The sequence below is a fragment of the Salvia hispanica genome, chromosome 1 (assembly GCF_029641045.1).
Source record: "Salvia hispanica isolate PSC_SH4W2 chromosome 1, Shi_PSC_v1, whole genome shotgun sequence".
Lineage (NCBI taxonomy): Eukaryota > Viridiplantae > Streptophyta > Magnoliopsida > Lamiales > Lamiaceae > Salvia > Salvia hispanica.
In genome coordinates, this window is record NC_142692.1 from 4,414,884 (window position 1) to 4,439,447 (window position 24,564).

General features: G+C 36.2%; 4 protein-coding genes across 5 annotated transcripts; 3 read left to right on the plus strand and 1 right to left on the minus strand.

Moving 5' to 3' along the window:
- Positions 1–1,049: 1,049 nt before the first annotated feature.
- LOC125222633 (putative serine/threonine-protein kinase WNK9) lies at positions 1,050–4,432 on the plus strand. The gene is made up of 8 exons (XM_089062526.1): positions 1,050–1,125; positions 1,690–1,736; positions 1,831–1,868; positions 1,968–2,195; positions 2,325–2,545; positions 2,619–2,776; positions 2,863–3,307; positions 3,389–4,432. Exons 1-8 carry the CDS (start codon positions 1,095–1,097, stop codon positions 4,234–4,236), a joined length of 2,016 nt encoding a protein of 671 aa, XP_088918652.1. The 5' UTR covers positions 1,050–1,094; the 3' UTR covers positions 4,237–4,432.
- A 1,518-nt stretch (positions 4,433–5,950) lies between these two features.
- On the plus strand, positions 5,951–13,495 carry LOC125222630 (uncharacterized). The gene is made up of 9 exons (XM_048125348.2): positions 5,951–8,832; positions 9,173–9,275; positions 9,415–9,497; positions 10,274–10,509; positions 11,095–11,181; positions 11,664–11,763; positions 11,872–12,058; positions 12,218–13,130; positions 13,321–13,495. The coding sequence occupies exons 1-9, from the start codon at positions 6,610–6,612 to the stop codon at positions 13,352–13,354; spliced, it is 3,966 nt and encodes a 1,321-aa protein (XP_047981305.1). The 5' UTR covers positions 5,951–6,609; the 3' UTR covers positions 13,355–13,495.
- Positions 13,496–13,622: 127 nt separating this feature from the next.
- Positions 13,623–15,264, minus strand: LPA19 (photosystem II 11 kDa protein-like protein). 2 transcript variants are annotated; one of them, XM_048121919.2, is made up of 3 exons: positions 14,958–15,264; positions 14,338–14,738; positions 13,623–13,932 (listed from the first exon to the last, which is right to left on the minus strand). In XM_048121919.2, the coding sequence occupies exons 1-3, from the start codon at positions 15,016–15,018 to the stop codon at positions 13,795–13,797; spliced, it is 600 nt and encodes a 199-aa protein (XP_047977876.1). In that variant the 5' UTR covers positions 15,019–15,264; the 3' UTR covers positions 13,623–13,794. The 2 variants fall into 2 exon arrangements, with proteins under 2 accessions (XP_047977876.1, XP_047977874.1); XM_048121917.2 differs by having other exon boundaries at positions 14,952–15,263.
- A 3,744-nt stretch (positions 15,265–19,008) lies between these two features.
- On the plus strand, positions 19,009–22,488 carry LOC125218198 (folate-biopterin transporter 1, chloroplastic). Its single transcript, XM_048119822.2, has 9 exons — positions 19,009–19,205; positions 19,703–19,911; positions 20,346–20,410; positions 20,508–20,670; positions 20,939–21,087; positions 21,158–21,415; positions 21,506–21,674; positions 21,773–21,865; positions 21,976–22,488. The coding sequence occupies exons 1-9, from the start codon at positions 19,127–19,129 to the stop codon at positions 22,282–22,284; spliced, it is 1,494 nt and encodes a 497-aa protein (XP_047975779.1). The 5' UTR covers positions 19,009–19,126; the 3' UTR covers positions 22,285–22,488.
- The last annotated feature ends 2,076 nt before the right edge of the window (positions 22,489–24,564 follow it).

The following is a 24,564-nucleotide window of genomic DNA, read 5'->3' on the forward strand; positions in this document are numbered from 1 at the left end:
ATTATGGAATCACAAACATTTAGGTAGACCTATTATTACACGAATTTTTCGATAAAAAAAAATTAAGAATGAATTACTACACAAGTCATACTCAAAGTTTGATTTTTAAAAAAATGATCATTACTTGGGTTTTAGTGAATTTGAACAAATTAAAAGTTTGTGTACTAATTTTATTAGTGGAGTAGTAATTTTCTTTTCAAACCATGACTAATTTTGTTTTTAATCATCATAATATAGTTACCCAGTTGGTACCGACAAACTAATTCCATGATTGATGTATTTTCATAATTTGTTGTAGCTTGGGATAGTAAAGTATCAAAGTTCATAATTAAGGATTGAAAAAACAATTGACGTAATTTAGGGTGAATTTTAATATTTAGCCAATTAATACTATAGTACTATATATGTTTTTTCACATATTCTTTTATTCAGTCATCTTATAGTTTAACTTTTAGTTTTTTTTTTCTTTTGTGTTATTCTTCCATAGCTTCCTTCTTTTTTGCAAAATATTCTAAAATAAAGCATCATGAGGCATATGAAAAAATAAAAAATAAAACATTTTCTTTATTGAAATTGTATTACATGATAAAATAATAAATACTAATTTTAGTGATAAAGTATTTTTTTCATTACCTTTTCCCATTTTCTTTTTTTAATTTTTTTTTCCCTTACAGTATTATTTTTCCTTTTCATTAAATATCCAAAATTGATCTGAATATTTTTTTATACAATTTAATTTTGAAGCTGAGTATTTTTATATTAAGAAAATATTAATCATTATTTATTCCTCAATCAAAATGAAGGGTCGTTGATCATGTAGCTGAAATTCATAAAACGAACAGATTTTAATTTTATTATTTTTACAAATTATGAAAATTACAAAATTATCCATATACAATTACATAAATTTCCCTTTACCCAATTTTTATGATAATCCAATTATGCAAATACCGATTATCCAAATTTTTTATGTTTAAACTTTTAGAAATAAAATGAGTGAAAGTTGATTCACTTTTTCAAAAGATCCCCTTTTTATTTTCCGAATCCTACAAGAACAGAAAGCAAAGACAGAAACCAGAACCAAATCCAGAGCTATGCAATCCAACGATCTTCCTCTATCTTTAGGTAATTTTTTGCCCCAAATCCACTTTCTATAAAAATCTTATTCAGTACCAGAAATTTGTACTAATCTCTGACACCCACTTGTGCCACTGACAAAAAACATACATATATAAATATTAAAATGATTCACAGTATTCTTGGTTGGTCCTTCATTTCTAGCTAGCTGTTCCACCCCTGTCTTTTAAAAATTATATACATACCCTCACATGGAAGAAGCTATGTTTCTAGCCCAATAGAGGGTTGAAACATTGAGTGAATTGTGTGTTTTTCTTTTGTATTTTTACAGATGCGTTTTTTGTTTTTTTGTTATGTAATTGAAGGGTTCTCCAAGGCCTCTTCTTCCACATAAATCATGCTTCTAGTATTTATTTCATTTTTCCTTGAAAGTTTTGTTTTTTATACCTTGAGTTGAATTTGTGGATTTTAGGTATTAATTCTTGAAATTATTAGCCTTTTTTCTTTCTCCCCCCCCCCCCTCTCTCTCTCCTCATCCTTTGAAAGAAGAGTGAGAAGGAAAAACCAGATTATAGGTGCAAGAAATGAATGATGCTGTTGGTCTTGATGCAGAGGATTCTGAATTTGTAGAAGTTGATCCAACTGGAAGATATGGGAGGGTATGAACTATGAACTATGAGCTGTCTTTCATTCTCATTCAATCTTCTTCATCCATTTTTATAGGAGTATTGATTTCTTGTTTTCTGATTGCAGTATAATGAGATTCTTGGAAAAGGGTCTTCTAAGACAGTGTATGTTGGATTTCATCTCAATCATTTCAGAATGCCCTAATTTCATTTTGGGATTTCTTGATTTATGTTCCTTTCCCCAATTTTGTATGTTTCTTGCAGTTATAGGGCTTTTGATGAGTATGAAGGGATTGAAGTAGCCTGGAATCAGGTGAAACTTTATGACTTTCTGCAAAGTCCAGAAGATCTTGAGAGATTGTATTGTGAAATTCATCTTCTCAAAACTCTCAAACACACCAATATTATGAAATTCTACACTTCTTGGGTTGATACTGCTAATAGGAACATCAATTTTGTAACAGAAATGTTCACTTCTGGCACTCTCAGACAGTAAGTTTGTTTTTTCATACATATTTTTGGATAATTGTATTGATAGTTTGTTTGTTGTTTCATATTTTTTGGGATGATTGGATTGATTTGCTTCAACTCTAAATGAGCTTTTATTGAAATTTGGAATAGGTATAGGCTGAAACATAAGAGGACAAATATTAGAGCTATCAAATATTGGTGTAGGCAGATTTTGCAAGGGCTTCTCTATCTCCACAGCCATGATCCTCCTATTATTCATAGAGACCTCAAGTGTGACAACATTTTCATCAACGGGAACCAAGGCGAGGTCAAGATTGGTGATCTTGGCCTTGCTGCGATTCTCAGGAAATCTCATGCGGCGCATTGTGTTGGTGAGTTCCAAGCTATTGAAAATCTCGCCCTTGCTTAGGATTTTGTTTGATCGCTTACATTGATTTTTGTTAGGAACTCCCGAGTTCATGGCTCCTGAGGTGTATGAAGAGGAATACAATGAATTAGTGGATATTTATTCGTTTGGAATGTGCATTTTGGAAATGGTGACATTTGAATATCCGTATAGCGAATGCACTCATCCTGCTCAAATTTATAAGAAAGTGATCTCGGTGAGGATTTAGCTTTAGTTTTGTTGTGTTGCTAACTTGAAATCTAGATAATGTAGATTTATTTAATGTATGTGTTTCATTTCTAGGGGAAAAAGCCGGATTCCCTTTACAAAGTTCAGGATCCTGAGGTTCGTAGGTTTGTTGAGAAATGCTTAGCGACAGTGTCTGATAGGATGTCTGCTTGGGAGCTTCTCAATGATCCGTTCCTTCAGATTGATGATTGTGTTTATGACTTGAAGGCGTTACAGTATCAACGAGATTACGATGACTTAGTCCATCTTTTAAGACAACCTCTCTTGAACAGTACTTATCATAGCACAACGAGTTCATTAGTTAATGGATACTCGAATTATATTTGTTATGACCAAGAGAACGACTTGGATTCTCACTCAGCTGACTACGAAGCAACTGAGATCAACTTATTCACGAGTCAAGACGATGATCATTTGGAAAATCTTGACATTACCATCAAAGGGAGAAAGAGCGAGGACGACAACATATTTCTCCGACTCAGAATAGCTGATAAAGAAGGTTAGTTTATTTCAAAACTTTCGTAGTATTTGATTCCGCAGTTGATGCTAAGAATGGTTCTGGCTTGATTGTTTGTTTCAGGTCGTGTGCGAAACATATATTTCCCTTTTGACATTGAAACCGACACAGCACTGAGCGTTGCGACTGAAATGGTTGCTGAGCTGGACATAACGGACCAAGATGTGACTAAAATAGCAGAAATGATCGATGGTGAGATCGCTTCCTTGGTTCCTGAATGGAAACCGGGATTTGGCGTGGACGAGAGCCCTATCAAGAACGGTAGCTGCTGCCAGAACTGTGATGCAGGCTACTTGGGCAAGACTCTGCAAACATGTGGATCTGTCCGCGGCCGCTTTGAAGAGATCACGTACCAAGTTGAAGGGTCGGAGCAGTGTGTGACCGATAATGCTCCTGTGGGATCAAGCCAGTCCGACGGTGCTCACTTCACAGACATATGGGCACAAGAAGAGGACCAAGAAGTGACTTCCCCATCATCTAACGACAACCAATTTGATCAGTCCTCTAAGGAGAAGGGGCAAGTTTCACCACCGCACGACTATTACAAGAATGAGATAAGGCAAGAGCTGAGGTGGTTCAAGGCCAAGTACAAAAGGAAGCAGAGGGAGCTCGCTCATAAACAGTTCGGGGCTTTGAGAGATAGATCGCGATCATTCTCAAACCTTGCACATGGAGAAACGGATGAATCTGATATCGATTATTCACTATACAAGGGGAAGCATTTCACTCTATTTCCCCCTACAGATTCCGATAGAAGCAGTAGTGACACAAAGGTGCACAGCTACGAGTCTGCGTATAATGCTTGTAGTCCTGTGCACTTCGTCACAGCCAAGAATTTCTACTCCGGTGGCTTGCTCCCGCATTCACTCCACAGGGCTACTTCACTTCCGGTTGACGCCACAGAGCTCTAGACTCGTCCAATAAGCAAGTAAGACGCGTATATAAGGTTCTTGAAAGCTACATGTAGTTTTGTTGTGGCTTTTAGATACTCAACTTGAGCTGAAAGTCACTGATTTTGAGCGAGTGGATGTACATTACTAACTTATTCATATAACAGATATAGCAAAAGTCCTCAAATTGGCAATATATATGGTCCATTTTCTTCAACTTTTTTTACCTTATGCTTGATATGCCTAGATGATTTTGTCACGTGCTTCTATGTGTTGAGAGAAAACATAATCAATAATTAAATTATACTACTAGTAACAATGAATAACATACTTTGTTAGTACTTTAGAAATCAATTAATGAATTAAATGAGCATAAAGGTTCCTTTTTTGATAGTAGAAATTTTGTGACTAGATTATTAGTGGTTGTGGTTTTTGTCACATCTAGTCTCTTTCATTGCCTCGTGCTGACCTAGCAATTGGTTCACTAGTCTAGAATCCACTCATTGAAAGGTTCATTCATCTAAAATCCACTTTCAATGAACCCCATTCTAGTTACTAGGTTTCTCTCCATGATCATGACTCTTTTTGAAGGAGAAAATATTAAAGCAAGAAAGAAAGTGAAGAATGTGAATGAGATTTCATGATCCCATTAATCATGTGATGTGAGTTTCACCTTTTTTTTCCCACAACTAACATTTTTTCATATTTATGTTTGTAACTGTAAGTACTTTTTAAGTGACTTGTCAATCAATTTTATGTTCAAAGAGTGACAGCCATTAATCATAGCTCCTAAAAAGCAGATTCCTTTTCTTACTTTATCCCAGAGCAACCTTCCCATGTTGAACTCAACACCAAATAAAACCTAAGAAAAAAAAAACAGTCACACTAGAGCAAAATTGATATGCTAGACTTGCAATGATATAGTGCTTGAAGATTTGATTTTATAGGACAGTATTGGTCAGCTTGATAGTAGGAGTATGGGAAAGATTTGTTTATGTGCTTTTTGGTGTGAAACTGAGGAGGGATCTCCTGCTCCACTTCTCATGCTCCATTCCTTATCTACCCTAAACACTCCACTGAGGAGGGATCTCCTGCTCCACTTCTCATGCTCCATTCTTTATCTACCTTTCACAATCAAATAAAATAATCCACCATAACTTATTAAAATTATTCATAGTTATAATATTATTTTATTTGGTTGTGAGAGGTGAATGAGGAGTGGAGAAGGAGATCCGATCCGGTAAACTGGTGACATTAATCAGTTATAAGTATAGATGAATATTTTATGTGGATTTGGTGGATGCAAATCATATTGAGTAATAGTACTCCATTTGTCTATAGATAATTCCTCTGAGGCCCATTTATGCAATAAAATGCACCTTTCACAGCTCCAGCCCAATTACGAAAATACAGAAAATGGAATTCAATTTCAATGTACATATTTCTAATAGATTTAATTGCGTTTTAACTATAAATTTTCTTTTTAACCTATATTTTGTTTTAAATATTTATTGGTATAACTAGTCAATTGAACTTTAAACATAATTTGACTTTTATATGCGGAACAAAATAATCAAATTTCGGTATTACTATTTCGCATTAACAAAGAACAAAATTAAAATATAGAAAAAATAAAATCCACAAAATTGCAGCGAAACAAAAGAAATAAGACTCAGAAAAGTTGTGAAGAATTCTGACTTCGTTCAATCATACTCTGCAGCATCAGCAGGAACTGGAAGACCAGGACCAATCCACTAATCTTTACCCCTCGGATTCCAATTTTCACCGCAGTGATTAGTACAGTCCACCAAGAAGTAGTATTATTCGAAATAATTGCTAAACAATTCTGTGATCATAGTTGGATTTTTAAAATGGCGATGACAAGCAAACGGCAGAATTTTGGTTTTACCAATCTATACAATTGCTTTGCTTCCCAAACAATTCTGTGATCACAGTATCATAAAGTGCATTTTCTTTACATTTTTCTTTTCGAATTCCTTTCCGTATAATAATAAGGAATACGCATAGCATAATACAAACTTTGCTATATCTTCGAGAAAGCAATTTGTGTTAAAGTATTTTTTTATTGTGAAAACATTCTTCTTCTTCTTCTTCTTCTTCTTCTTCTTCTTCTTCTTCTCGTTGCGTTTCGATTGGTTTGCCAGAAAATTACGCCAGTTTCGATCCCATACACGGGTTTCTGCGGAGGTGGAGAGGTTCATTTTTTAATTGAAATTTATTCCGGTGCCGCGAATTTATGTAGGCGTTTGGTTGTGAGTCAGATCTGCAAATGCTAGACTATAGAATTGAGAATCCATGTCTAAAATAATGTTTCGCGGGTGAGTTCGTGTTCAATTGCGTGTGGAATTGATTGGGAATTTTCTATTCTTATGCATGAATATGGAAGATAGTGTAAGATCAGGGGGTGGTGTGTTAAAGAAGAAGACTTCGTCGGGGTGTTTGATAATAAAAAGGAAGGTAGAAAATGGGAATTCGGGAGGGGGATGGGAGGGTTTCACTTGTCATGGTAATGAACGAAAGAGGCCGAGGCTCGTTGCACGCGGATTTGGCGCCAGTGATGAGGATGAGTCATTGGGGTTTAAGGGAAAAGTGAATAGCAGGATCTTGCACAATGGCTCCATGGATTACAGGAGGAGTGAGTTTGAGAATAGGGAGTATGAGAGGAGCAATGTAGGGATTGGTCTTGGTGGTGAGAGTAGGAGGATGAGGAGGATGAGTGAGTTGGGTTCAAACGAGTTTGATGAGGATCATGAATTTGATGAAAGAAGGATGAGGGAAGAGTATTTGGAGAATAGGTATAAGATGGCTGGGTATAGAGGTGGTGTGAGTTCAAAGGATTTTGTCATCGGATCATCACGTGGGAATCTGGTGGCTGATAGACGGCATAGTTTCCATTTTGATGAATCTAGTTGTGGGAGAAGCAAGGGGGGTGAATATACTGGTTTGAGGAACAAGGGATTTGACTTGGAGGAGGATGAGGAAGAAATGCAAGTTTCATTGTTCAGGTTAAAGCACCCAGAAGTTGCTGATGAGCCAATCAGACTGCAGGGGAAGAATGGGGTGTTGAAGGTGATGGTGAATAAGAAGAAGATGAAGATGGAGTTACATTCTCGTCATAGTAGGTATGATTCAAGGGGAGTTGAAGAAAGAGCACATTGTAGGTCAGAAAATGCACCCAAGAATGTCTGGCATGTTGTAGGTCATCCGGTTTCAAAGCCACCAGAAAACCGAGGTTTGTGTATTGAGAAGGAGAAAATGGATCTAAAGTTGGAAAAAGTAAAACCAAAATTTAGTAAAGGCATCAAGACGAGAGAGTCAGAAATCATTGGCATGAGCGGAGGGATCACGGTCAGAGAGAAGGAAACTGATGCTGCTGATACAGCACTTAAGCTGACACCACCAGGTCTTCAAGTTTCTAGCTTGAAGAAAGATGTGAAAAAGGAGGAAGAAAGAGCATCCATAGAGAATATCACCTCTGTCAAAGGTAAAGAAGGGAAAGTGAAGCGGGGTGGTCGATGTACTGAAAAGCAACTGTTGCGAGAGAAGATTAGGGAAATGCTAATTGATGCCGGGTGGACTATAGATTATAGACCAAGGCGGAACAGAGATTACTTAGATGCTGTGTACATTAGTCCTAGTGGAACAGCCTACTGGTCAATTATTAAGGCTTACGACGCATTTAAGAAACTGCTGGACGAAGATAAATGTAAAAGTAAAAGTAAATCGGTCATTGATTCTCCTTCGTTTGCTCCCCTTGATGAAGATCTGATAAATAAACTGACTAGGCAGACAAAAAAGAAGATTGAAGAGGCAACGAAAAGGAAGAGGAAAGAAGATGGACCGACTAAGAGTGCCAAGAGATCTTCTGGTAGGGATGATGATGGAGAGAGCTCAGACAGTGATCAGAATGAGGAGAGACTTAGTTCCTGTAGAAAACAGAATCATAAGGCACAGAGAAACAAATTTCCTGATATCAGTCAAGGGAGTGATGGTGAATTACGTAATGGTTCACTAAAAATGAAATCCGGGAAAATAAAAGTTGACATGAATACTTCTGGTTCCAAGTTTAATGTCTTACAGGGAAGAACAAGTAAAGTGATTGGCAAATGCACACTTCTGGTTCGTCGCTCTGATAAGGGGGAGAACTCGGACTCTGATGGATATGTTCCATACAGTGGAAAAAGAACTGTACTGGCCTGGCTGATTGATTCGGGAGTAGCCCAGTTGAGTGAGAGAGTGCAGTATATGAACCGCAGAAGGAACCGGGTAATGCTGGAAGGCTGGGTCACGAGAGAGGGAATTCACTGTGGTTGCTGCAGTAAAATCCTTACAGTTTCAAAATTTGAGCTGCATGCTGGCAGCAAGTTGCGCCAGCCTTTCCAAAACATATTCTTGGAGTCCGGAACCTCCCTTTTGCAATGCCAAGTAGATGCTTGGAATAGGCAGGGGGAGTCTGTGTGTCGAGATTATCATACTGTTGGCATTAATGGGGACGATCCAGATGACGATGCCTGTGGCATTTGTGGTGATGGAGGTGCTTTGATCTGTAGCGATAGTTGTCCATCAACTTTCCATCAGATCTGTTTAGAAATGCAGGTACTTACTGGATAGTCTTAAGCACGATTTGTATTTTTCGCATTTCATTGTATCATTCATTCGTTTTCCCATTTACGTTTTGGATATGATTTTGTTTACTTCATTGTTCAGGTTTTAAAAGTGTGGGATTTATCTATCATTTGGGCATGTTTTTTATGTTTTCTAGTAGATGGAAAAAAAGTTAGATTCTGAGAGTTATAGCACCTTGTAGGCAATGTTCACAATTACTGGCACAAGACGCAATCAAGTTTATCATATTCAAATTTTCACACTGACTGGCATTGAATTTATTTTTTCTTGGTAGTTGAGTGCCTTTGTTTCTAATTTATATTCAATGCAGATGCTTCCTTCAGGTGATTGGCACTGTCCAAATTGTATATGCAAATTTTGTGGGGACAGTGGTGTTGATGAACTTACCAGATGCAGCTTCTGTGAGGGAAAATGTAATTGTTTTTATTAGCTTGAAATTCTGCACAGCTCTCTCTTTCTCTTTCTGAACTCCCTCACTAACACAAATGCACATTTTCATTTTTATATGAAGTAATTTCCTGAGAAACTTCTCTCTTTTGTATATTTTCATAGATCACAAATCCTGTAGTAAAGAGGTGCTTGCTTCGTCTATGAGTTTGAATGGTGCATCCTTTTGTGGGCTGCAGTGTCAAGAGGTTAGCTTTGGTTACCATAATAGCTAGCTGTAGCAATACATTATGAATTGTGATATTCTCTTTAATCACCCTTACAGCCTGAGGGCTAAATGAGCAATTGAAAGCTATTCAGTGTATCTGGATATTGCTATAGACTAATGAATTTCATCGAGCTAATATTTCATGTTTGATAGGGATAATCATAGGAGAATGATGATTTCTTTTACCCTTGGAAGTTGGAAACCCTTTGTCTCAGCTTTCTGTTGAAAACTGGTAGACGAAAATGTAGTTTATAAGGAGTGCCTACTGATATTTTACTAGGAGAATATATGCTGTTATTTTTAACTTTCTGAAGCTGTAATCAAACTGAGATAATGTGTTCAGTATCAGCCATCACGTCATGTTTGTATTTTCGTGGTGGTATCCCTATTTCAGTTTATTATTGATAGTATAGATGAATTGGCATAATGACAGTCCACAATTCTTCCTGTACAGCCAATCTAGGCCTCTGGTCATTAGCTTGATGTGGATGTGGTGATCGTTTGTGCAATTTCCAATTTTATCTTCTTTTACATGAATTGGTGGCACTTATTGGTAACCTGCTTCATGGCATCCAAATATTTCTGCCTATAATTTCACTCAAATACATTGATATTACACCTACATCTCCAAAGATACTCTATTCTTTTAATTCCATGAGAGTTTTTTTTGTAATATAGATTGATATTAACCATAATTCAGATTCTGGCTTGTATTGGTAATATTGATATTTTCTTTTCTCTTTTCCCCTTCTTCAGTTTTATGATCATTTACAAAAGATTCTTGGAGTCAAACATGAACTGGAAGGAGGATTTTCATGGTCTCTTATTCAGAGAACAGATGTGTCTGATACCTCACACCGAGGGTTTCCTCAAAGGGTTGAATCAAACTCCAAGCTAGCTGTTGCACTTTCTGTTATGGATGAGTGTTTTTTGCCCATTATTGACAGGAGAAGTGGGATTAATATGATCCGCAATGTAGTCTATAACATCGGGTGAGCTGTTATTTACCTACTGCTAAGCCTGTATGTGCACACACTCATACATCACAAACTATGTTTTTCCCTTCTCACTACTTAGACAGAGGAATGGGTGTGGCCTGTGGGAGAAGTGTTAGAGCCAAAATGCTACAGTAAAGTGTGAACAGTTATTACTATTGACGGTTATTTTCAGCAATGTTGTTGTTGTTTACTTATTTATTTATTATTATTATTAGTATCATCATAGAGCCCTTGTGGAATTGGAACCTAGGCTCTATTAGTGTACTTATCTGCATTACGCTGTGAGCCCGTGGTGGTTAGTGTGTGGTGGAGAGGTGAATAAATTGAGGCAAGGAATGAGTGAAAAGTCTGATGTGAATATTTGGTCAAACAGCTTGGTGCTTGTTTTTTATGTTATGAGTGATTCCAAAATATGCTAGCTATAACAGGTCTTGAATTGGAGACATAAATCTAAAAGTGAAGTTTGTGCTGTCTAATCTGAGGCTTCAAACACAATGCATATATATGCAATTATGCATAAATCCAGAGATTATTCTAGTAGTTAGTCTTCATTATATATGACAGATGATTGTCTTGCAGATCAAACTTCAACCGTCTGAATTACTGTGGATTCTATACCATAATACTGGAGAGGGGTGACGAAATTGTTTCTGCAGCATCCATAAGGTAATAAAATTTTACCTTAGTACTATATGTGGCTGTGGTGGCGATGACCTGAGATGCAAGGATCTATATCCATCACATTTAGAGTACCATTGTGATTATCCATTCTCAGTATTCTTTTCCTAATTTTGCTTCACATCTAAAATAATTCAAAATTGTTCACGAGTAGCTTGAGATGGTAATACCTCACAAGATTTTTATCATGACTGTCTTAGAAGTTTTAGTTTGTGTGTGTATTTTTCTTTCAGGAAGGGGATTAAGCCTCTCCTATTCAGTTTTAAGTTGCCTGGTTTACAAGAAGAAATTGAAGAAAAATAAAATAAAAAACTAAAATGTCAACATTAAGTACAAACTGAATTATTTACTGAGGAGATATTAAATTTTGATCATAAGCCTAAGCCCTTTGAGGTTTGTTTGTCATTTGTCATTTGCTTTTTTCCCCTCCCCTGAGCCAATCTGATCATTGGATATTTTCTCTTCATTAGGATCCAAGGGACCTGTCTGGCTGAGATGCCATTTATTGGCACTCGTGAAATCTACAGGCAGAAAGGAATGTGCAGGCGTCTTCTGTCGGCAATTGAAACAGTGATGACTTGCTCTGGAGCTTCTGTTTACCAAATTCATGTTTGATTGACTATAAACTCCCCCTACGTATGCTCCCCTGGTGTAACTTTTCAACTTTTGTGATTCCAGGAACTCCGATATCTCAAAGTCGAGCAATTGGTCATTCCTGCCATATCAGAGCATATGAACATGTGGACTAAGGTTTTTGGTTTTCATCAGCTTGAGGATGGACTCAAGAAAGAAATAAAGTCCATGAACATGTTGGTGTTTCCGGGAACAGACATGTTGCAGAAACCATTGGCTAAGCATTCCGATGGTAAACAAATTCCTATTCCAATTTCCACGTGATACACATACGATTTCGACAGTTTCTTGAATGAAATCTAAATTATGTGCTGGCCTCAGATTTCATGTATATGTTCTATTTATTTTTTATGGTACCTTCCCTCTTAATCCATCCCTACTTCAACTATAGGTATGGAGGTTTCTGAATCAATCAAAAACCAGTCTCAGTTGCCTGTTACGGTAAAAAACTTGGATATTGATTCACCCATGGAGTGTGAGAAACAGATGAGTTATGATTCTGGAGTGGTCTACGACACCAAGAAGAACGACAAAGTTGGTGACGTTGACTCTGCCTTTCCAGCTCCAGCTGCTCTTTGTAATAACATGGAAGCTAGTGCTTCAGATTCTGTTTGTGAATCTAATACACCTCTTGCCTGCAACGAAGCTATAGTGGTCAACTCTGAGATGGAAGAAAACCAAAAAGAACTCTCAGCTAGCTCCACAGTCTGTGAAAGCAAAAACATCGACATGCAAAATGGGTTGCAGGGTCCTCCTCTGGAAGACAACTTTCCCTTGGAGAACAAAACTGAAGGTATTCACAACCTTGCAACTGAAACTCTGATCAAGACTCTGGCCAGTGGAAAAGATACTGCAGAATCTACAAGTTGTAATAAAGGTTCCTCAGTAAAGGTTGCTGAAGATGCTGACCTCAACACACCTGAAAACAATGGTTCTGTTCTTGAAGCTTCTTCACCTAGTGCTACAAATGGAGATATGGAATCCTCAATCCTTAACGAGAGGGACGGATGTGATGGGGAGGCCCTTTGCATCAAGAGAAGTCTTGAAGTCTCTGCAAAGGATGTTACTGCAAAAGTGCACTTAAATCACAATCCCACCCCTATATCAAGTTTGCTCGATTCTGGAAGAAATGTGTGCAAGGCAGACATCCAGATGCAAAACGATCTTGTGGTGCCTTGTGCTGCTCCAGAGGAAGCTGAAAGGGACCTTGAGGTTGATGGAGAAGCTGCATCTATGACCTCTTCCGAATCTTTGGTTCAGACCGCAGCACCCACTGAGAGTGCTGCAGATGGTGAAAACAACAGGTAATTGTTCCCTTGAAATGTGAGGGTACTCAGGGTTTTGTAGCTTTATGTGATGTGGATGAGAGAATAGAAGAAACAGTATTAGGTTTACAGTTCTTTGAGGGTATTAGTATTACTGCAGGATGCTTCGTCGTATTTGAATTTCAAATCCTAACAGCGCCTTATGGTTTCCAAACCCACATTGTGACAGATTGTCTGCTGTGAATATCGTCAAATTCGAGTAGCAAGCCTTGCAGCTCATTTTTTTAGCAGAGGCAGCATTTTTTAAGTTTTGAATGTAGCTATCAATCTGGTAATTTGTATATATATACTTATATGTTAGCAGAGGTTTTATATTTTCATATATAACACTCAATCTTATCTTATGTTTAGTTATTACTACTATTATCTTGTTGCCTGCAAATGCTATTACCTTTTCATAGCTTAACACCCTGCTTATTTTGAGGAAATCATTGGAAGCAAATAAAGTCAAAAATCAACTAAACTGTCAGCTGGAAGAAAATCAAACACATAGGAGTATAATAAATCATAGTTCCAATTGAGGATTACAAGCAAAACAAAAAATCTCTAATCTTAGAAATGAAGTATTATAGGCTATCAATATACACGAAGTTATGAAAATGGAGCCTATGGACTCAGACATGTTCCAAACTGTGATCCCATGTCAAAGTGAATCTTCTGCAGTGGTGAGATTGCTTAATATTTCTGTCTTAACCTCCTCCGGAAGGGGAGCGGATGGTCCTGCCTTCGAGTAAAAACTGGCGAGCGATCTTATGGTTTTTTCGAGCATTGCATATGATTCCTGCAGCAAAAAGTAAATAACTCAATTCAATTATGTAAATTCATGCCTATTTTCATCAGACTCAAGTGAAATGCATTTAGCATTTCACTGAAGAGCTAACCACATAATGAATTGCATGACCGAGACCATAACCGAAGATATAACAAGATCGTCCATAAGACCAGTGGGACAGTTGGTTATAGCTAATATTAGCCCTACGCAACGTCACTATAGGTAAATAAACACATGTGAAGAAGAGAAGCACCAAAAACTCCCACTCTTTGACAATATGGTGAAATTGTTCAACTATCACACAATTTTCTAGCCCTCAACTTGTGAAAGATCTACGCAATGTCTGCTCTATATTAAGCAGTTTCAAGGCAGCTAAGTCATCAACAAATATCATATGTTAAAAAGGAAACTTGCCTCGTTGACAACTTCCTTCTGCCCCCTCCAACTACTCAAGTATTCCCTGATTGATTCCTTTGCTGCATCAGCTGTTCGTCTGAACTTAGCCATATCCTTGGTATCTTCCTCCAATGATTCGCGGAGTGTTTTCACAACTTCTCTAACTGATTTCAAGTAAGCCTTTGGCAAAACCTTTCCTGATTTGGTTTTCTCATTAGGATCAAACAATGACTGCAACGCCCCAACTAGACCCTCATCATCCTTCGCCTTTTCCTCTGCCCGTGCAGGCAATAACATCAATCCACAGTTCAGATTCAGCAATGCAAGTGCAGAAACAGCAGCATTTTGCATAAGAAACCGGCGACTTGTTGATGTTTCATCCAAGGAAAGCATAGCATTACACCTCGATTGTAATCTCTCTGAGAATACACAAAAAAAATACAGAAAAACAAAAGGGTAATTAGCTGGTGCATTCGGATATAGAACTAACTCATCAAATGTATGATTTCTTCAAGAATCAGCTGCCCTAAAAAGCTATTTTTTGCTTGTATATATACGGATTAAAATTTACAAATTAGGAGACGAAACACAGTAAAAATCATCCAAATTCATAATCAATCAGGGAAACTCACTATTACTTCTTTCGGCCGAACTCGAAATGGCAAGGGGGCAAATCCTTACTGCGGGAAAAGCTGCCATTTTTAGGTTTTAGAACTCTAAAATTTGATTGGAAACTGATTCTTCTTGGTTCATCCTAACAATCCAGCACAAAACAATTAACACCACAAATATTTGTGTTGCAGAAACAATGGCAAATTATCAAGGACCGAACATCCCAATTTCGGAAGGACACCTATATCCTCTCCAAACTTGAGTGATTTGAAAACAGAGAAAAAAAAAATCGAGCTACAATCTACAAAGAGAGCTCAGCAAAATATTTTGTGTTGCGAAATCATCAAACTGATGGTCGTTTTATCCGTTGAGGGGCAAAATAGTCAGTATATTTTTTTTAACATTATGTTTACTGATTAACAAAATTTATTTTTCTGATAAATAAAAATAGGATGAGGATTATAATTTTTGTGATACAATTATCAAGTCCAACAGTAAAATACAACCCAAACTTTTATGGGATTAAAAATGCTAATTATTAAAATTGTCGATTACATCACAATTAAAGAAATTATTAACATTTAAAGATAATTCCATATATTTTACTAGACAGAGATTAAATCAAGACTATTCGTGATAAAGTTACCCTTTTTCTTGGTGATTTCAACAAGTGGCCAATACGATTTTTCTTTGGAGGGAGAGAGTATAAAATCAACAACTAATAATTTTTAGTGCATTAACGATGTGGGCTTCTTTACTAATTTCTTCAGCTATGCTAGCTTTCAAATTTTCTATTAAGTGTTGAGGAGCAGGATTATGATCATGGTGTATTAAAGGATGCGTGTGTTGACGTCTTGACGACGGTCGTGGATGTAATGAGGAGAATGTGTGGTGGGCATGAGGAGATGGTGCATGATAATGATTCATAGACATCCCTCCAATAAAAAAAATCTCACAACTTAATCTTAAAAGGATAGTCATATGATTATGAATAATTGTAATCAAACACACGTCATGTATTACAAAGAGCTCAAAATGTCGCACAATAACTAAAATCATATAAAATTCAAATAAATTAAGAGAAAATTGATTATGGCATATGAAAATTGTCGTAAATTAGCTCATTGAATATGGTTTTAAACCGTTTTTTTCATGTCTCATCGAAAATAATAGGAGTACATATATTATCACCATAAAATGATTATCGATTTGTTCACCATTGTATTAAGAATAATACCTGATGTTTATCATATAGTAATTATTTAGTTCATAAATAATATCTTGTGTATAAGAAACTCTCGTAACAATGGATGTGCTAATTTATTCTCTTAAAAAATGAAAACATTTCAAAACAATTCAGGTGGAGGAGCATGATGGTGATGGTGGGGAGGAGGAGCATGGCGGCGGCCGTGTTTTGGTGCGTCATGGGGAGGAGGAGCATGGCGGCCACGAGGATGGCGTTTGCGGTGACGCTTGAGTGATTCAATATTCAACGTCTCATCATCTCCGAAATCTTCACTAAAATTTGAATCTAACAATGATGCATCGTCCTCTAAATCACGAGCAAGAGATGGGGTAACAATAAGAACCAAGAAACCAATGAGCACCAAGAGAGAAAAAGCACGAGACATCTTCTTTTATCTTCTATAAATAAAATTGTTTTTTTATGAGAGAAATTGACGAAGGTTTATGACGTTTTGTAGTGGTAAAATGATGAACTAGTTAAGTTCGTTGGTCAATAATATAGATTGCATATCTCATCTCATCGATATTCATTTGAATAAGGGATATTTAGCATTAATGCAATTTCTCAAGTTGCATGCCTATTTCATTATTATTTACAGATTTTTGAATAATGATAAGATCATTAATGTTTTCCATCATGGGCTGAGTTTACTCTCTTTCGGCTCGACGAGCCTCAACTTGGGCTAATAGTGATACCAAACATAAATTTTTAAGCGTATATGTAATGAAAAGACTATTTGATAATATGGACTGTTTTCGGCGCAATCTAGTGCAATCGAGTTGAATCTTCAAAATATTTTGAACTAAAACAGAAAAGAAATAAAATAATACCATCTCCCTTTAAAAATAATCTTATTTCTCATATTTGATATATGACATATCTATTAAAACTAATATCTTCGTATTCATCATAAATTTGTTCAACCTTGAAATCAATGAGCCGGCTCAATTAGCCCCCTATATTTTAGGGGATTGTGGCTATAAAATCACAGCCGATTACAAATCGGGCTAGCCCATTCAAGTTGGCGGATTAAGCGGGTCAATCCAACGGGCTTGGTCATGGACTGCAAGAAAATTATTATGATTTTTTTAATTGTTTTTCGTTTGTTTTACATCGCACCATTTCATTCGAACCATTCATCTATAGTATTTTATCTTTCTAAAACATATACTCCTCCGTTTCACTTAAGAAGACACATTTTTTTATCTATTTTGGATGTCAAATTCTAATTGACACATTTTTTAAAAAGATAAATTATATGTAAAATCATGAACTTTTAAAATAGTTTGGTTTTTACTGTGAAATTTAAATATTGCATAAAAAGTCATGAACATTACTTACTAGATTGTGCAAATTTCCAATCCAATCCAACCAGATAGATTTTCGACACAATACCCAGCGCGCCACAGGCGTGACTTTGGAGTAAATTTTAATTTAATACGCCCTCCGTTCCATAGTAATGGAGACGTTTCTTTTTGGCACGGATATTAAGAAAAATTGTGTTAGGTGAGTTAAGTAAAGGGAGAATAAAGTGGAAAATGAAAAAAGTAGAGAGATGAAGAGAGAAAAAGTAAGAGAGAGTAAAGTGGGGGTAGAAAAATATGTTAAAACGTATACTCCTACCGTCCTCCATTAGGAGTCTCATTCATGGGCGGCACGGATTTTAAGAAATGTTAAAAAAAGTGGGTGGAAAAAAGTTAGTGGAATAGAGGTCCCACTTGTATATATTAGTTTTAAATGAAATGTGAATGGAATGAGTTAGTGGAAGGTGAGATCCTATTACCATTTATTAGGCCTGTCAAATCGGGTATCCGCGGATACCCGATCCGAAAATTTCGGGTACCCGATCCCGAATTTCCCTAAAACTAATATCCGATACCCGATCCGAATTTTATTTCGGGTATCCAGTCCCGAAAAATCGGGTATCCAGTCCCGAAAAATCGGGTATCCAGTCCCAATTTTGATTTTAATTTTAATTTTTTAAAGAATTTTATCTACAAACTTATAGAAATACAACCATACAAACTTGAAGTAGTATTTAAGAGAAAATAACTTTAAACTTTTAAAAATACAATTAAAATAAATTTAAATAAAATAATCTATTTACTCAAAATTGACCAGAATTTATATATAACGCCACTATTTTTAAACTTAGTAGCTATATATATTAACTGAGCAATGCGCCATTGCCACTTTGATATAACGAGCATTACCATCATTAACTAAAATAAAATCACATATTCACATCTTATAATAATAAAAATTATGAACAATTTAATTTTCAGCACTTTGATCATAAAAATCCATAATGAATTTATCACTTTGTTAAATAAACATAGTGTTGTTGAATAATGTTCAACACTTTGATCATAAAAAGATAATAAAGAAATTATATTTAATTGCTTTTATTTTTAAAAATCCAAATAAATACATAATTTATTAATTTTTTTTAAAAAAATTGGATAGTTCGGGTATATCCGATCGGGTATCGGGTAACCCGATACCCGATAATCCAAAAATCTCACTATCCTATCCCGATCCGATACCCGAAAAATCAGGTTTCCGGTATCCAATTATCCGACTTTTTCGGGTTTGGATATCAGGTATCTAATACCCAATATCCATTTTGACAGACCTATCATTTATGGTAAAAGTGAACCGAAATTCTTATTCGCGGACGGACTAAAATGAAAAAACGAGACTCTTATTCGCGGACGGAGAGAGTACTAAAAAGGAAAATGACTCTATTTGAGTATTAATATGGAACATATCAAAATTACGCTACACGGAGGTATAAAAATATACAGAATTCAACTAATTTTCATCCTACTCGTACTTTTATTGTTGCCAACACAAATTGTCAAATTCTCAATCAAACCCCTCCATTTCATCGTTATCTCCATCTCCGATCGCCGTCGCCCCCCTCGGTAACCGCTGCCATACTCAAGCATGTCTGTCTCCGTTGCAAGTCCGCCCCCCTCTCTCCGTCGGGATCCGAGTCCAGAGCCTCTGTTAGATTCTGGATACCGTAACTCTCTTTTACTAATCTCTCTCTCCATGTTTCCACTAAAACGATTAATGTATGTATTTGTGTAATTGTTTGTTTTGTGATCGTGATTTGTGTAATTTGATTGATTTTGCTTCTGTGTAGTCGAATTTAGATGATTGGTGAACTTCAATGAAAAATGTATGCGACTTTACCTACCTATGTACTATTTCTAATTAAGAGAGTTGATAAAAGGCTTGCTGTATTGGTTAATTTGGAAGTGCAATAATCTGATAGTTCTTTAGTTGTGTAATGTCCATTTCTCTACATTGTTGAAATTCGAAGAAACTTTTTTGAAAATTTTCATTGGCCGATGATTCAGATTTCTGGTAGGTTAACTTGCTACCATATGGTACATCCATTGTATCTCGTGTGATATGTATTGTTGCAGTTATGGCCTCAGTGTACATCATACTTTGTGGGATAGCATTCTGCCTCATTTTTTCCCCTTATCGCATTATCTTGTTGGGCATTTTCAGGAAGAGGGAATGGAGATACTGGAGTATCCAGTAAAGCAGCCCCACTCAAGAAAAAATATGCTATTAACACCATGAAATGCTTCGGGGTCGAATTATCCCCAGATAACATTGCTGTTGCTATGGTATATTTTGTTCAGGGTGTTTTGGGCCTTTCCAGGATTGCAGTCAATTTCTACTTGAAAGATGATCTGCATCTAGATCCTGCGGAGGTAATCATACATATTGAATTAGGTTGTAACTAATGCATCTAGATCTTGAATAGCTTTTGGATGAACTAGTTCCTGAAAGCTTATATTGGAATTATGTTTCTATGTTGTACAAATTACAAAAATGTTAAGACAAGGCAGTGTTGATTGCTACTGCTCAAGCCTGCAATCTAGACTCTACAGGAATTTTATCTGTTACTAGTTTAAGTTTGTAACTTAGTATTGCCGAGTGTTTTAACAGCTGATGGGAGAAGTGATTATTCATATTGTTGCAAATATCACTTCGAAATTATTCAGTGACTAATGATAATTTTCATGACCCTATCATATTAACCATTGCTGCTTGCCCTAATTTGGAGATATTGCTGGATAATGAATTGAAAGTAGCATATTCTTAGAAAAAGATTGATGACTAACACTTCTTTATGGTTGACTAGACAGCCATCATATCTGGTGTGTCATCATTACCTTGGCTTGTCAAACCCCTGTATGGATTCATTAGGTGCCCATCATCTTACCATGTTTTTAATTTGATCTCCTTACCGGTCCCATTTTTGTTTTGGATAAAATGCAATATATTAACTGTGAATGCTCTGCAGTGATTCCGTGCCGCTTTTTGGCTATCGAAGGAGGTCATATTTGGTCTTATCAGGACTTCTAGGAGCTCTGTCATGGACTTTGATGGCTACCTTTGTCGCCAGCAAATATGGCGTTGCCTTTTGCATACTTCTTGGATCGCTTTCTGTAGCATTTTCAGATGTAGTAAGTACCGGTGTTTTAATTATGAGATTGGTGTACTTGGGAGGCTGTAAGATAGCTCTTACTCCTTTTCAAATCTCACATTAGCCATCTTGATATTTTAGTTGATCTGTGCATAAACTACATCCACACTGAATTTTAGGTGCATATTTTCAATTTTCCTCGTCTACTTTCCTCATAAGTTCTTTAGCATGTGCACTATACAGCCTGCCTAGATGAAACCATTGTTCTTCCACCTGGTAGCCTATTGTGATAAAGGGGGGTGGTGCAGGTTGTTGACTCTATGGTTGTAGAAAGGGCTCGTGGTGAATCACAAAGCATGTCCGGATCTCTTCAGTCTTTATGCTGGGGTTCTTCTGCTTTTGGAAGCATTGTGAGTTCTTACTTCAGTGGATCCTTGGTGGGTACTTATGGAGTTAGGTATGACGGATAGTCTATCTTCTTCTTAACGTATATGTCATCTTAACTTATGAATTCGAAATACTTGCAGGTTTGTCTTTGGATTGACAGCTTTGCTTCCCTTGATAACATCTGCAGTTGCAGTCCTTGTGAAAGAACAGCCGGTATATGGCTCAACGAGGGGACATAATATTTCGTCGGACACCAATACGGGTTTTATAGCAAGCTCAAAAAGTAGCATAATGCAATTGTGGAGTGCTGTAAAGCAACCCAATGTGTTACTTCCAACCTTATTTATTTTCTTATGGCAAGCAACACCACACTCTGATTCTGCCATGTTTTATTTCACGTACGTGGTGTTTTCATCTTTGAGATCTTGATATTTTCAATAATTTCATCTTAGTCATCATGTTACAATTTAGATTATTTCTATATCCAGTACAAACAAACTCGGTTTTACCCCTGAGTTTCTGGGACGTGTTAAGCTTGTAACTTCCGTTGCATCGCTGCTTGGTGTTGGACTTTACAATGGTTACCTGAAAACCGTGCGCTTGAGAAAAATATTTCTAGCTACTACCGTTGTTGGTTCAACCCTTGGGATGACTCAGGTATGTTTCATGCCCTTCCATACGTGGTCTTTCAGGTAGTTTCACCTTCCGTTTTATAATATCTTCCCTTTGAAGTGGGTTTCGATGTCATCTTTTAGGTTGTGCTTGTCACTGGATTGAACAGACGGTTCGGTATAAGTGATGAATGGTTCTCAATTGGCGACTCTCTGATCTTGACAGTTCTTGGACAGGTCTCTCTCTCTCTCTCAATCTTTCATGATTAGTCAGTCGGCCCGATGAAGGAAACTGGTACCTACCGAATGTTCTTATCTGCGAGGTTAACAATAAGTTTCCATGGCAGGTGTCGTTCATGCCTGTTCTCGTGTTAGCAGCTAAACTATGCCCGGAGGGCGTGGAGGCTACTCTTTTCGCGACCCTCATGTCAATTTGCAATGCTGGGAGTGTCCTCGGAGGCTTGATGGGAGCTGGACTAACTCAGCTCTTTGGTGTGACGAAGGATAGATTTGACAATCTTGCCCTTCTCATTATTCTCTGCAATCTCAGTTCATTGTTACCTTTACCACTACTCTGCCTCCTCCCCGAAGATATAGCTAATGCCGATTCAAAAGATTCAAAAGAAGACGACGACATTGAGATGAAATCTAACTGAACCTGATCTTACTGTCATTGTTACTGTAAGAATAACAGCAGGCGGCGCATATTGTAGTTAGAAAAATGTTGTCTCATGGTCTCCCACTCTAGTTTAATTTATGTCTTAGGGTGAGAACTTATTGGAGGATGACTGATAGCAAACTTATCATCACTCTCCCCTTGTAATGTTGTACTATATTAATACAAAGTTATCATTTTAACATCTCTCTTCTTTGCATGAAAATGCATTGTTGTTTTCTTACATATATTGCCTTGATTGATTTGAAGCCATAAATAGAAATGAGATTATGAAAGAAATTGAAGTCTTAATTAGAGGAACCTCCCACGTTGGGAAGTTGTGTGTGTGGTCACATCTAACTCGCTCAACCAATTTCTTCAACAACATTATAACAAACAACCAAAACCTACTTCTGTCATAAAAAAGAAAAGGGTGATTGATGTCCCTAGTTTGTGCCCTACAAATCTGTATAATGCATAGCTTGAACATGATGTGTTTCTTCACAAGCTTAATATATATATGTGCCTGTGTTTATTATATGCTTCTTTAATGGAATGGAAATAAATCAATTGGTAGTACTACTCCTCTCAAATCTCCATCAATATATGCCAGCTTTTACAACTATAATGTGTGGTTTGTGGATTAACACAACAACGCGAGCCACAAACCAAAACCTCGTTATATCATCATTCTCCTCAAATAATTTGTGACAGATCTCTATAAATACTCCAATACATAACTTTATTATCTACTTTTATTAGCCACAAGCCAAATCCTAGGACTCTACTAAGTTGAAGAGGTTTTATGTATTTTTGGCATTTTTTTAATAGTGAAAGCTCAATTTAATGTTTTTGTATGTTCAAAATAATTATAAGTGAGGGGGTCGGTTACAATACTAACTTTTCTTAAATTGTTAAAATGTTAACTCATCAACGCAGTGTATTAAAAGTGTCAACCCGATCATGTTAAAATGTCAATATAAATTTGTGTTGATATTTTAAATATCAATGTCAACACAGTGTATTAAAATACTATCAACTAAGTTTATATTGACATTTCAATGTCATCGTATTGATATTTTTAATACACTGCATTGATGAATTAACACAGTTAGCAATGGATCACACCTCTATCAAGTGTGTATTTCCTTTTGCAATAACTTTCAGTATCTCTTTATACATATATCTATTTTTGAAGAAGTAATATTTTCTAATAAAACATTTTTGAATTGGTCATTTAATTCCAACACAACTACACCAAGTGGTTCCTCGGTTGTCTCACTATTGATTTTTCAAATTTTCTTTGATTTTAGTTACTTGTGTATTTGGGTTTTTATGTTTACAATTATTAGGTTCATAACATTACATCTGATCAAGGACAAGACTACTGAAAAGAAAAGGAATTTCAATAATTTCTTAGACCTTTAGATTGATGGAAAAGGCAAACGCTTAATTTGCCAACAACATCATGAAAAATTATAGTTGGGCCTGCAATGAAAAACATCTCTAGTGATTGAATCCATTATACCTAAAGGTAGGGATCTAATACTTATATAGTTATATTAATAATTAAGTGGGTCGTTACAAGATTAACTATGCTAACAACATGATTAATTATCACATATCAATGCTTATAATTGGCTACTATACGATCTATGTGGAACGTTAAGACCCAATTTATTAGCAAAATTGATTTGTACGTACAAATATATGCTTTTAAAACAAGCCAATCATGACAAAAAAACAGGGTTTAACACATCATTATTAACATGCATCATAATATAGCAAGTTGCACCCAGTCTAACAACCTAAACCCAATTACTTTTTTGAGAGTAACATTCTTTTCTATATCCACAATTCTTAAATCTTAATTCTTTAAATTTATTGCAAACTACACTCAATTCTTAAACTATCTCAATAATACCATCTTTTGAAATGGAGTTAGAGCTTCTCAACAAATTGAGTTATAATTTGAGAGATTTATAAATAAAATTGACAACACGGGACTCGATCAGTTTTGAGTTTTTTCTATGATGAATATCTAGAGTCTATTCCCTATAATGGCCAATGGATTATCAAAACGTGTTAAAATTATTAGATTTTGCAACAAAATCATAAAATGGGATTTAAATTGCAATATTTCTGTAGTACATTTTTTATACATGCACTTACGTGGCTTACATCCAAATAGGAGTATATGTGTACGTAATTAAACATTGAATTTTGAATATACATGAAATTACATAGTATTATCCATGTGAACACCTGAATTTAAGAAATT

What these genes read in the sequence shown, in the direction of transcription:
- LOC125222633 (XM_089062526.1), top strand. Translation starts at nt 1,095, where the DNA reads ATGCAATCCAACGATCTTCCTCTATCTTTAG. An exon ending in CAACTGGAAGATATGGGAGG is followed by an intron (nt 1,737 to 1,830) that starts GTATGAACTATG and finishes TTCTGATTGCAG; the next exon opens with TATAATGAGATTCTTGGAAA. An exon ending in CAGAATAGCTGATAAAGAAG is followed by an intron (nt 3,308 to 3,388) that starts GTTAGTTTATTT and finishes TGTTTGTTTCAG; the next exon opens with GTCGTGTGCGAAACATATAT.
- LOC125222630 (XM_048125348.2), top strand. Translation starts at nt 6,610, where the DNA reads ATGAATATGGAAGATAGTGTAAGATCAGGGGGTGGTGTGTTAAAGAAG. An exon ending in CAGCTTCTGTGAGGGAAAAT is followed by an intron (nt 9,276 to 9,414) that starts GTAATTGTTTTT and finishes ATATTTTCATAG; the next exon opens with ATCACAAATCCTGTAGTAAA. An exon ending in TTCTGTCGGCAATTGAAACA is followed by an intron (nt 11,764 to 11,871) that starts GTGATGACTTGC and finishes TTGTGATTCCAG; the next exon opens with GAACTCCGATATCTCAAAGT.
- LOC125218198 (XM_048119822.2), top strand. Translation starts at nt 19,127, where the DNA reads ATGTCTGTCTCCGTTGCAAGTCCGCCCCCCTCTCTCCGTCGGGATCCG. An exon ending in CTGTAGCATTTTCAGATGTA is followed by an intron (nt 20,671 to 20,938) that starts GTAAGTACCGGT and finishes GGGGTGGTGCAG; the next exon opens with GTTGTTGACTCTATGGTTGT. An exon ending in TCTTGACAGTTCTTGGACAG is followed by an intron (nt 21,866 to 21,975) that starts GTCTCTCTCTCT and finishes TTTCCATGGCAG; the next exon opens with GTGTCGTTCATGCCTGTTCT.
- LPA19 (XM_048121917.2), bottom strand. Translation starts at nt 15,018, where the DNA reads ATGGCAGCTTTTCCCGCAGTAAGGATTTGCCCCCTTGCCATTTCGAGT. An exon ending in TTCGGCCGAAAGAAGTAATA is followed by an intron (nt 14,739 to 14,951) that starts GTGAGTTTCCCT and finishes GTGTATTCTCAG; the next exon opens with AGAGATTACAATCGAGGTGT. An exon ending in AGAAGGAAGTTGTCAACGAG is followed by an intron (nt 13,933 to 14,337) that starts GCAAGTTTCCTT and finishes TTTTTGCTGCAG; the next exon opens with GAATCATATGCAATGCTCGA.